The sequence below is a fragment of the Eurytemora carolleeae genome, unplaced genomic scaffold (assembly GCF_000591075.1).
Source record: "Eurytemora carolleeae unplaced genomic scaffold, Eaff_2.0 scaffold25, whole genome shotgun sequence".
NCBI classification, from domain to species: domain Eukaryota; kingdom Metazoa; phylum Arthropoda; class Copepoda; order Calanoida; family Temoridae; genus Eurytemora; species Eurytemora carolleeae.
Genome location: NW_019396037.1, coordinates 620,734 through 633,000, shown reverse-complemented (window position 1 = coordinate 633,000; position 12,267 = coordinate 620,734). Strand labels below are relative to the sequence as shown.

Genomic DNA, 12,267 nt, shown 5'->3' with positions numbered 1-12,267 from the left:
AAAAAAATTAAAATGTCCCAAACTGACCCTGTATTTGCATAAGATATGAAACATATATTTAGAAAACTGTTGCAGTGTAAAGATGAAGTGATAATAAAATGTGTCCAGATTCCAATCCATTTTTTTAAAATCTCGTTTATTTGGAAATATCTCGGATCCGTTTTTCTCGGAATAGTTTCGTCAAATAAAGGAACCGGGGTTGACGGATTTGGCGTCTGGATCCGTTTTTTAAGACCTTTCCAGATTCCGGATCCAGGGGTTTAATGATCTTTCTATGATCTAGATCCGTGCAGTTCCATGACAGAATTTTTCTCTAAATGATACTTAAAAATTAACGAATTATTTAGACTATTATTTCTGATTAGATTATTAACCTTATGTTTCAACTCAATAAAAAAGTAAGATTCTGAAACCTCATATATGAGGAAATTATTCATCAATTATTCCTAAAGTGAGGAAGAAGGTTGAATTAATGCGACATTAATGGTTAGACTTTGTGACCTCGTAGCTCCTTTAGTTTTTGGTTTATGCACAAGCATGAAAAAAGCAAATATATCCGGTTACATAATAAAAATTTACAACGTTTTTGTTCTTCAGTTCTTCAATAGCTCATAAGTCAGAGGAATTATAATTATAAAATATAAGATTTCAAACTTTCAAACTTCCTTGTTCTTTACTTTAGTTGGACTTGGAAAATTTTTATAAGGAAACCTATTTAAATCATTAGTTCCGAATAAATAGCATTGATGATGATATTATCTGAATCTGAAGTGTCCTGACCCCTGGGTAAGGCAGTATTGCCGACGGAGGGAGGGGGTGCATGGCAGCCATAAGCCCCGCACAATGACTTCCAAGCCTCCTGATTCAAAGAATGACCTCTGGACCACAGCAAGCGGAGACCAAAATGTGAGGCGTAGAGACTGAATGGCGGAGGCTCGGGGACATAGCAAGAGGGACGGAGTCGGTTTCACGGGTCCTGGAGGTCATTCTGCGAATTAAGAGGCTCCAGAGGTCATTTTGCAAGGCTCATGGCGCCCCTGCAGCCCCTCCCTCCTTGACGACCCCTGAACCCTGGTTTACAGGTAATGATCGAGAATGATAAAGTCACAAATACAGAGAAAGAACCAGGCGAGGCAAACATAGATAGACAGATCGGCGTTGAAAAAAATATCTTGTATATGTATATATATACGTAATTGCACCTTGTATAATGCATAAAGACATACTACTACATATTGTATTTGTACACTATAAATGTAAAAAGATGTCAAAATATTATGTATACCATAGTAAGTAGAAATACATATTTATTTGTTTATTACATGCGTAAATTTTTAAGTATGTACATTGTGCATTGCGTGCATTGCAATGTATGTACAACATGTAATCTGATATGTACTACGTACGTAAAATCAATTTTAATTTCTTATTTTCTGCGAATCAATATTTTAAAAGAATTTGTATGGAGCTGCAGATATAATTGCTTGAAACTATATATCTAGAATATTAAATTAAAGTTATTTATGTCATTTGTTAACAATAGAAAACAGGAAGTTTCATGAAAACGTTTAGGTGTTTTAACGCCATGTCAATTAAATGAATGAGAGCGTTTTAGCAATTATGTCTGCAGCCGTATTAATTCTTCTCTTTTCTAACGGGAGATCTGTCCCTTTTTATTTCGTACACTTATATCTGAAGCTTGATGAAGGAAAATTGTTAATACTTCTAAACTTCTTCTCTTTTCTAACTGGAGATCTGTCCCTTTTTTATTTCGTACACTTATATCTGAAGCTTGATGAAGGAAAATTGTTAATACTTCTAAACTTCTTCTCTTTTTTAACTGGAGATCTGTCCCTTATTTATTTCAAGGCTTCACATTTCTGGACGGATTTAATAATGAAAAATTAGTATACTTGATAGATTAATAAGTATCGCTCACGACCAATATCTGAACTTGAATTGAGCGCCTCGTTAGTCGGATGTTGATCTTCCAGGTGTGAATACTGATCTCACGCGCTCTTACTCCGCGCATTAAACTCTCCAGAGCACGGCTCACACAGATCAATTTTAAGAATCTTAGAGTTACAATAGGGGGAAACTTTATTGACAAATATTTAAAAGCAAGTTATTGTTAAAGAAAATTGTACAAATATTTTTTTGGGGGGTTCAACTTAAAGATGTCAATTTGATAAACATGAACTGCTAACATCGGTTTAAGGAATAAAACGAGTAATTGACTCTTAAATTTTTTATAATGAAAATACATAACTTTGAATAAAACCTTGTGCATTGTAAAATTTTTACAATAAATGCAGACCCAGGCTTTAAAAAACCGTTGTAAAACTGAACCTTGCAAATTTTCTAATATTTAAATTTATATCATGTTTCAGTTTGACTGTCCTGCCCTGCCTTAGTGAATAAATTTTGCAAACCAATACTTGATAAGTGTAAGCTGGTAAGGGTGGGTGGGACCCCTCCAATTATGTATAAACTGTGCGCACCCATTTTCTACGAACAAATACAATAGTGCTAGAGTTCTATACAGTGAATAGGATAAAATGTTCAAGCAAGAAACCAGTAAAATGATTTTAATCAATTTATGGTGAGTACTTTTATTTAAAACTTTAAACGGTAGTACGAGGGGAGGAAGGCCAACCACAACAATTTCTCGTCTGAGCCACATTCTTCTCATTTTGTCGTCCGAACCACCTCGAAATCCTCTTCCTTCGATTATTATGAGTTTAAAAGTTTCTAATATCTGGTCACGTTATGGCATAACATATGGATAGCCTAAAGTATTGCAATGATTAAATCATGTTTGAATCTTTAGAGACATGATGTCAAACTTTATTTAAGTAAAACTTAAAACTCAAGCCAACCTTCGCGTTATAAAATAAATAAAAAAATATTTGGCATACCTCTGCCTACCAATTTCCCCATGGAACCACCCGGAAAAATCTATGGTTTTCACTTCAATTAACAAAAATGATTAAAGTTCTATAACCTCGGAATTATTTGCGGCATTCTACACCAAAAACAGCGCATGAGAAAGGTGAACATTTTGAAGGACATAGAACTTGAAAACTTTAATTCAATTGAAACAATTTTTTTCAATTTACTAAAATTCACTATTTTATTTATGCCCTAACGTGGCCCGATTCTTGAAAAAGAAGTTTTATCTTGGAGGACTAGACACTTAAGAAAAATAATATTGAAATGACGAGGATTGCGAGTTGGCTCGGACGAGAAAATGAGGATAATGTGGCTCGGACTAGAAATTGTTTTTGCTGGCCTTTCCCCCTTCGTAGCACAGTGTACACATTTATGCTATAAAATGAGCTATTTACTTAGTTTTCATATTAAATCGTCAAAATCAATTCATTATCAAATATTTTAATAAATAAATGTTAGCCACAAACTTTAATAATCTTTGCAACCTGATGGTGTAAACCTTTCTTTGACATTTTAAACTTAGATTATTTGATCTAACAGAATTCATATTTTGATTTAACAGAATTCATATTTTGATCTAACCGAATTCATGTAAAGTCCATTCCATTGGGTTGCAAAGATATTGTTGGACTGAATTATCAAAGTTTGTGGCAACAAATTAATTTCTTTATTGTGGTAACATAAGTTAAACATTGTACATTTTGAAAAATAATATTTTTTTGATTCTGCAAAGTTCCTGAAATTATAACATAAAATATATTTTTTTTGACGCTGCATCATTTCTAATATTTTCAAAACAATAATTTATTTCCAGCATGTAAAAATGTCCCAACGTGCTCACTGTAACATTGGTACAATATTACATGTAAAAATATGTATGTCCCAAACTGTAATAAGATATTGTTTAAACTTTCATGAAGTATGTTTTTGCTGTGCTGGTCAAAAATCTTATTTTCCATAATATTTGAGAGTAAGGAAATGTGTTTTTAACATTTGTGAAAATATTTTCTATTTTCGCGGGTTTCTTTCTCCAAGTGTTCCACCAAGTGAGTGCTCTTTACAATATACTGACTATTCATTGTTGTTGACTGAGGCCAGCCATAACAGTTTCTCGTCCGAGCCACATTCTCATTTTCTCGCCTGAGCCACCTTTAAATCCTCGTTCTTCCTTTAAAATATTTTTTAAGTGTCCAATCCTTGAGTCTTATTTTTAGAAAATTTGGCCACGTGCAAAAAAGTTAACAGCTTTTAAAGACATGTAACATCAAATCTTTAATCAAATTGATACAATTTTGTTCAATTTACAAAAATTCAATTTTTTTTTTTTTGCTCTAACTTGGCCAGAATAAAAAAGTGATCTTTAAGGATTGCAAACTTAAAAATGTAATTCGGGAAGGACGATGATTTCGAGGTGGCTCGGACGAGAAAATGAGGAGATTGTGGATCGGACGAGATATTGTCGTGCCAGGCCTTCTACCCCTCGTTGAATATCTAAACTCCAATAGGTCCACCATTTCTAAAAAATAACACATAGAAAATAGACATGATGAAAATTAAAACAATAAAAATACTGTAAAAAATTTACAAGTAAATACGGGCATAGATTTGTGGTTAGTTTTTAAACCGAAAAATGAAAGGGGGTATAGGCTAAACCAGATATTTGATATTTCATACTATGAATTATATCAAAAGTTTCCATCATCATTCATCAGCTCTGATGCATTATTTAAAAAAAATAAAGTCACGTAAAAAATGTCTAACCATTCCCTTGAATTTTATAGAATAATTTTATCTAAAAATAATTTGAAGTTCACTAAAATATCTTGTTTTTTTCTTGTTTCTGAAGAGACTCATTTTGATTCAAAATATTTCAATGATGAGTACTTTTTATAAATGATTTTCATGTATCTTTAAGTAAACCACCCTATGGTAGCTAATTATCTAGTAACTGCTTGATCTATATACACGTAATATGAAATTACGTTAACTTACGGAGGCGTAATTAGGGGGGGGGGCCTAGGGAACATGATAAAAAAATGATATAATATTTCTTTAAAAGATTCGATATTCTATCATTTCGTTGTTTCCCCCTCCCATGAAATGTGAAAATATCAGTATATTTTTGTTTTAGGATTCTGTGTAATCTCCAGGTATCAGGTTTAGCACAGAGCCAAAGTTCTGTAACCCTGGATAACTTTGACCCGATAAACACAACAAGGACGCCTGGACGATCTTTCTCTTCCTTATCATCATCTTCCTCAGCAGCACCTATATTCTCTTCATCCTCCGCCTCTTCCCCCTTATCCAACTCATCCTCCTCGTCCTCTTCTCTATCTTCTCCATCATCTCCCCCAGTATCCAACCCTATCTCTAAACTAGGTTTAGTCCTCAGAACAACTAAATCCTCCTCCCTTCTTATAACTAGCTCGGAATCAAACCTTGCTCCACCAGAGTCGACAATCGATAAGAATCTTCAGTCTCCTGGTTCTAGGAGATCATCAGGAGTTAAACCTGCTTCCAGCTCCTGTCTCCTGAAGGATATGGAGTCCAGGTTTGAGTGTGGAGAGGGTGCAGAGTACCCTGAGATCAGGAGAACCCTGATCAAACTCCCAACCTTACCAAACCATATTCATATCTCAGGGATAAACAAACATTTTGATTAAATATTTTAGTTTCAACTCTTTAATATTTAATAATCTTCTACTTTTTCAGTTTCAAAACTTATTATTTTTCATTAACTTATACAAATCAAGAAATGAATTATAGATTAAGAACAAAGTTGCAAAAAAGACATAACTATGACAAAAGAAAAACTAATTGAATCAAAGGTGCTTGCATCCAAAGAGAACTTCTAGAAAGATTTAACTGAAATTTGAAATAGCGTGGGTTGAATTTTTCAATAAAAGTTAATCCACAATTTCTTTTTATTTTAAATTTTAAAACTTGGATTCTTTGAAAACAGAAAGTCATTACTCTGATGGCCTTGAAGAAATGATTGGAAAAAAATTTTTTTTTGACAGTTTGTTTGATCGCTTCAGAATGTAATATAAAAAAGCTTGGTAAACTGGTTGATATGTCTACATCTGATATACAACAGGTAGTTTTTTTTATAACAGGTTGATAGGTCGATATATAATATACAACAGGTAGACAATTTTTGATAACAGCTTGATATGTCTACATCTGATATACAACAGCTAGACAATCTTTGATAACAGATTGATAAGTCGATATATAATATACGACAGGTAGACAATCTTTAATAACAGGTTGATAGGTCGATATGTAATATACGACAGGTAGACAATCTTTAATAACAGTTTGATGGGTCTACATCAGATATACAAAAGGTAGACAATCTTTAATAACAACTATAAATCTTGAAATATATTTATTACATTGACAATATTCCTGTAGACAACATTACAACTATAAATCTTGAAATATATTTATTACATTGACAATATTCCTGTAGACAACATTACAACTATAAATCTTGAAATATATTTATAACATTGACAATATTCCTGTAGACAACATTGCAATTATAAATCTTGAAATATTGACAATATTCCTGTAGACAACATTACAACTATAAATCTTGAAATATATTTATTACATTGACAATATTCCTGTAGACAACATTACAACTATATATCTTGTAATAAACTTATTGAAATGGTATTATTTACGTTACCTAGGCATTTAATTAACTACATAGTTGAAGAGCTGGACAATTAGTTATGTTAATTAATTGTAAACCCTTCAACTTGGTTTACGAAACATATAATAGGTTTACTATGCAAATTATTCGCCGTGTATGGACTACAGGATTATAAAATAAAATGACTTCAGTAGGACTACAAAATACAAGACTACTTGCAGTAGGACTACAAAATACAAGACTACTTGCAGTAGTACTTCAGAATACAGGACTACTTGCAGTGGGACTACAAAATACAAGACTTCTTGCAGTGGGACTACAAAATACAAGACTACTTGCAGTAGAACTACAGAAGACAGGAATATTTGCAGTAGTACTTCAGAATACAGGACTACTTGCAGTGAGCCATAAAATACAGGACTACTTGCAGTAGTACTTCAGAATACAGGACTACTTGCAGTAGTACTTCAGAATACAGGTCTACTTGCAGTAGTAATTCAGAATACAGGACTACTTGCAGTAGTACTTCAGAATACAGGACTACTTGAAGTAGTACTTCAGAATGCAAGACTACTTGCAGTAGAACTACAGAAGACAGGAATATTTGCAGTAGTACTTCAGAATACAGGACTACTTGCAGTGGTACTACAAAATACAAGACTACTTGCAGTAGAACTACAGAATACAGGAATATTTGCAGTAGTACTTCAGAATACAGGACTACTTGCAGTAGTACTTCAGAATACAGGTCTACTTGCAGTATAACTACAGAAGACAGGACTACTTGCAGTACTACTTCAGAATACAGGACTACTTGCAGTAGTACTTCAGAATACAGGACTACTTGCAGTGGGACTACAAAATACAGGTCTACTTGCAGTAGAACTACAGAAGACAGGACTACTTGCAGTAGTACTTCAGAATACAGGTCTACTTGCAGTAGNTGAACCACAACTGAACCCCTGGATTCAGGACTACAAAGGACTACAGGATACAGGACTACAAAGGACTAAATACAACAGAAACTAAATTATTAAACCTTCAATTCCGAACAGCACTTTACAGTTTCAAGATTTTGTTATATCTGCATCCTCAAATTTGGGAACTCCATGTATTTAATCTTTGAATGGCGTGTGGCAGGATATTCATAATAGGTCCAACCAAATTCAGTTTGAAATTTATGTATCCTTGCCCCTCTCTACCTACTCATTAGAAACCACACAAGAGGTTTGTGATTGTTCCTTGTAATTGCAAACCTCGGCATTCCTTACTTTTCCAGGGGTTAGCAACGGTTTAGAGATATTCATCCAAATTCAAATCTTGAATTTTATATTTTCTTTAGAAATTTTCCCATAATTCTGTAAGTTTCTCTTTTTGTATTCTCCAGGTTACCCTAATATACCTGTATTCTCTAGGTTACCCTTGTATCCCTGTATTCTCTAGGTTACCCTTGTATACCTATTTTCTCTAGGTTACCCTTGTATTCCTGTATTCTCTAGGTTACCCTTGTATCCCTGTATTCTCTAGGTTACTATTGTATCCCTGTATTCTCGAGGTTACCCTTGTATCCCTGTATTTTTTAAGGATACCCTTGTATCCCTGTATTCTCTAGGTTACCCTTGTATGCCTGTATTCTCTAGGTTACTCTTGTATCCAGTAAACTGAGTGAGATGACCACAGATTCTCTAAATTCCCTTTCTCCGGGTTTACTTCTCCTTGATCTCTCCGGAAACCAACTCAACTCCTTCCCATCTGCTGTCTCAGGGTTGAGTAAGCTAACCAGCCTTGATCTATCAAGGAATAGAATACAAGATATTCATCCTCATCTTCTCCTCAACCTTACCAGGTAGTTCCTGTACCTGTACCTGTACCTGTACCTGTACCTGTACCTGTACTTGTACCTGTACCCGTACCCGTACCCATACCCGTACCCGTACCTGTACCTGTACCTGTACCTGTACCTGTACCTGTACCTGTACCTGTACCTGTACCTGTACCCGTACCTGTACCTGTACCTGTACCTGTACCTGTACCAGTATGTACTGGATGAAATGATCTAGGGAAGTATGTAAAAACCCTGTAATTTAAAATAGATTTTATTCAAAGCCTGAGTCAATATTGATCTAAGTATTTTGAAATCAAAATTTTCTCCAAAATTATTCTGAAATCAAGATTTTCTGTAAAATTATTCTGAAGTCAAGATGTTTTGCATTATTCTAAAATCAAACTTTTCTGCAAGATTATTCTGAAATCAAGATTTTCTGCAAAATTATTCTGAAATCAAGATTTTTTGCATAATTATTCTGAAATCAAGATGTTTTGCAAAAATTACTCTGAAATCAAGATTTTCTGCAAAATTAATCGGAAATCAAGATTTTTTCGTAGGCTGGTTAGTCTAAACCTGGCAGACAATAGACTTTATACTGGATCAGGAGATAGAAATGTAGACCTCCATCATCTTAAAGATAGGTAATAATGGAGCTGGAGATAGGTTGTAGCCTTCCATCTTCTTGTAGATAGGTAATAATGGAGATGGGGATAGGTTACAGACTTCCATCATCTTATAGATTGGTAATAATGGAGCTGGGGATAGGTTATAGACCTCCATCCTCTTGTAGATAGGTAATAATGGAGCTCGGGATAGAAATCGATAACTTCATTATCTAATAGATAGGTAATAATGGAGCTTGAGATAGGTTATAGACCTCCATCCTCTTGTAGATAGGTAATAATGGAGCTCGGGATAGAAATCGAGAACTTCATTATCTAATAGATAGGTAATAATGGAGCTTGAGATAGGTTATAAACCTCCATCCTCTGATAGATAGGTAATAATGGAGCTGTAGATAGATTATAGACCTCCGTCATCTTAAAGATAGGTAATAATGGAGCTGTAGATAAGTTATAGACCTCCATCATCTTAAAGTTAGATAATAATGGAGCTGTAGATAGGTTATAGACCTCCATCATCTAAAGATAGGTAATAATGGAGCTGGAGATAGGTTATAGACCTCCGTCATCTTATAGATAGCTAATAATGGAACCTGGAGATAGGTTATAGACATCCATCCTCTTTTAGATAGGTGATAATGGAGGTCGGGATAGAAATCGAGGATTCCATTATCTAATATATAGGTAATAATTGAGCTGTAGATAGGTTATAGACTTCCATCATCTTATAGATAGGTAATAATGGAGCTTGAGATGGGTTATAAACCTCCATACTCTGATAGATAGGTAATAATGTAGCTGGAGATAAAAAATACAGACCTCTATCCTCTAATGGACGGGTCATAATGGAGTTTGAAAAGAGAAAACTAGACCTTCATTCTATACTGGATAACTAATGGAAAAAAGATTTTAAAAAACTTTGATATCAGATAAATAATGATTGAGGTTAAATCAGAACCTCCATCAATCATAAGAAAGGTTAAAATGCAAGTGAAAACTGATGATAATAAGAGGAAAAAATCATTAATGATTTAAAAATTCTAGGTTAGATTTTCTCTCTCTGTCTGGGAATGATTTAGAGATCTGGCCGGACACTCTCAACCAACCTTGGAGAAGGCTGAGGAACCTGGAGATATCAAGAAACAGAATCAGTTCAGTTCCAAGGTAGGATACGTTACTATATTGAATAGAACCTGGAGATATTAATGGACAGTATCAGTTCAATTCCTAGTTAGGATACGTTACTATATTGAATAGAACCTGGAGATATCAATGAACAGGATCAGTTCAGTTCTCAGGAAGTATACTTTCATATAGTTAATAGAACCTGGAGATATCAATGAACAGGATCAGTTCAGTTCCCAGGATAGATATTTTTATATAGTTAATAAAACTGGAGATATCAATAACAGAATCAGTTCAGTTCCTAGGTAGGATACTTTTATATAGTTAATAGAACTGGAGATATCAATAACAGGATCAGTTCAGTTCCCAGGAAGGATATTTTTATATAGTTAATAGGACTGGAGATATCAATAACAGGATCAGTTCAGTTCCTCGGTAGGTTACTTGTCTAATAGAACCGAAGATATCAATTACAGGATCAGTTCAGTTCCTAGGTAGGATACTTGTCTATATAGTTAATGGTACCTGGAGATATCAATAACAGGATCAGATCAGTTCCTAGGTAGGATACTTGTCTATATAGTTAACAGAGCCGAAGATATCAATAACAGGATCAGTTCAGTTCCTAGGTAGGATACTTTTATATAGTTAATAGAACTGGAGATATCAATAACAGGATCAAATCAGTTCCTAGGTAGGATACTTGTCTATATAGTTAACAGAACCAAAGATATCAATAACAGGATCAGTTCAGTTCCTAGGTAGGATACTTTTATATAGTTAATAGAACTGGAGATATCAATAACAGGATCAGATCAGTTCCTAGGTAGGATACTTGTATATATAGTTAATGGTACCCGGAGATTTCCAAATACAGAATTTAACGAAACTCTTCTCCCTCACAGAAGATCTTTAAAAAGTGCTTACTTTGAGAATGTAAAAAATACTTGAATATATTAGTTTGATTGATAGGACTCTAAAATAAAAATAAAAAACTAAAACTTTAAATATCCCCAAGACCAAACTTATCCCTAAATGCTGTACACAAATTTGGCCCGATCGGTTAGTCCGAATTTTGACATTTATTGTTTACAAAAAAACGCCAGATAAACTGTAAAAAATATTCTTGAGTTTTAAGCTTCTAGGGAAAGGTTTAAAGAAATGTCTGTGAAATTGAGACATTTTTGTCTTTAAGCATTTCAAATTGTTGAATTTCGATTATTCATGCAAAGCCGGAATTTGTTTTAGTCAACTATGGTTAGATTACGTTTTTCTTAATTATATATTCTATACCTTGAGAAGGATTTATATATTCTACACCCAGAGACTGATATATTTATATATTCTACACCTAGAGACTGATATATTTATATATTCTACACATAGAGACAGATTTATATATTCTACACCCAGAGACTTATATATTTATATATTATACACCTGGAGACTGATATATTTATATATTCAACACATATAGACAGATTTATATATTCTACACCTAGAGACAGATTTATTTAGTCTACACCTAGAGACTGATATATTTATATATTCTACACCTAGAGACTGATTATATATTCTACACCTAGAGACAGATGTATATTTTTTACACCTAGAGACAGATTTATATATTCTACACCTAGAGACAGATTTATATATTCTACACCTAGAGACAGATATATTTATATATTCTACACCTAGAGACTGATATATTTGTATATTCTACACATAGAGACATATTTATATATTCTACACCTAAAGACAGATTATATATTCTACACCTAGAGACTGATATATATATTTATATTTCCTACACCTAGAGACAGATACATATATTCTACACCTAGAGACAGATTTATATATTCTACACCTAGAGACAGATATATTCATATATTCTACACCTAGAGACAGAAATAATTATATATTCTACACCTAGAGACAGATTTATATTTTCTACACCTAGAGACAGATTTATATTTTCTACACCTAGAGACAGATTTATATATTCTACACCTAGAGACAGATTTATATATTCTACACCTAGAGACAGATTTATATATTCTACACCTAGAGACAGA

At 33.5% G+C, this 12,267-nt stretch overlaps 1 protein-coding gene across 1 annotated transcript in view; it reads left to right on the top strand.

The window, feature by feature from the left end:
- The first annotated feature begins 2,393 nt into the window (after positions 1 to 2,393).
- LOC111699330 (uncharacterized) overlaps positions 2,394 to 12,267 on the top strand; it is a 30,236-nt gene continuing 20,362 nt past the window's right edge. Inside the window, exons 1-6 of the mRNA XM_023469977.1 lie at positions 2,394 to 2,602; positions 5,084 to 5,592; positions 5,991 to 6,049; positions 8,257 to 8,462; positions 9,002 to 9,085; positions 10,112 to 10,231. Coding sequence (XP_023325745.1) covers positions 2,559 to 2,602; positions 5,084 to 5,592; positions 5,991 to 6,049; positions 8,257 to 8,462; positions 9,002 to 9,085; positions 10,112 to 10,231 — 1,022 coding nt within the window. The 5' untranslated portion in view covers positions 2,394 to 2,558. The remainder of the gene's footprint in view (positions 2,603 to 5,083; positions 5,593 to 5,990; positions 6,050 to 8,256; positions 8,463 to 9,001; positions 9,086 to 10,111; positions 10,232 to 12,267) is intronic.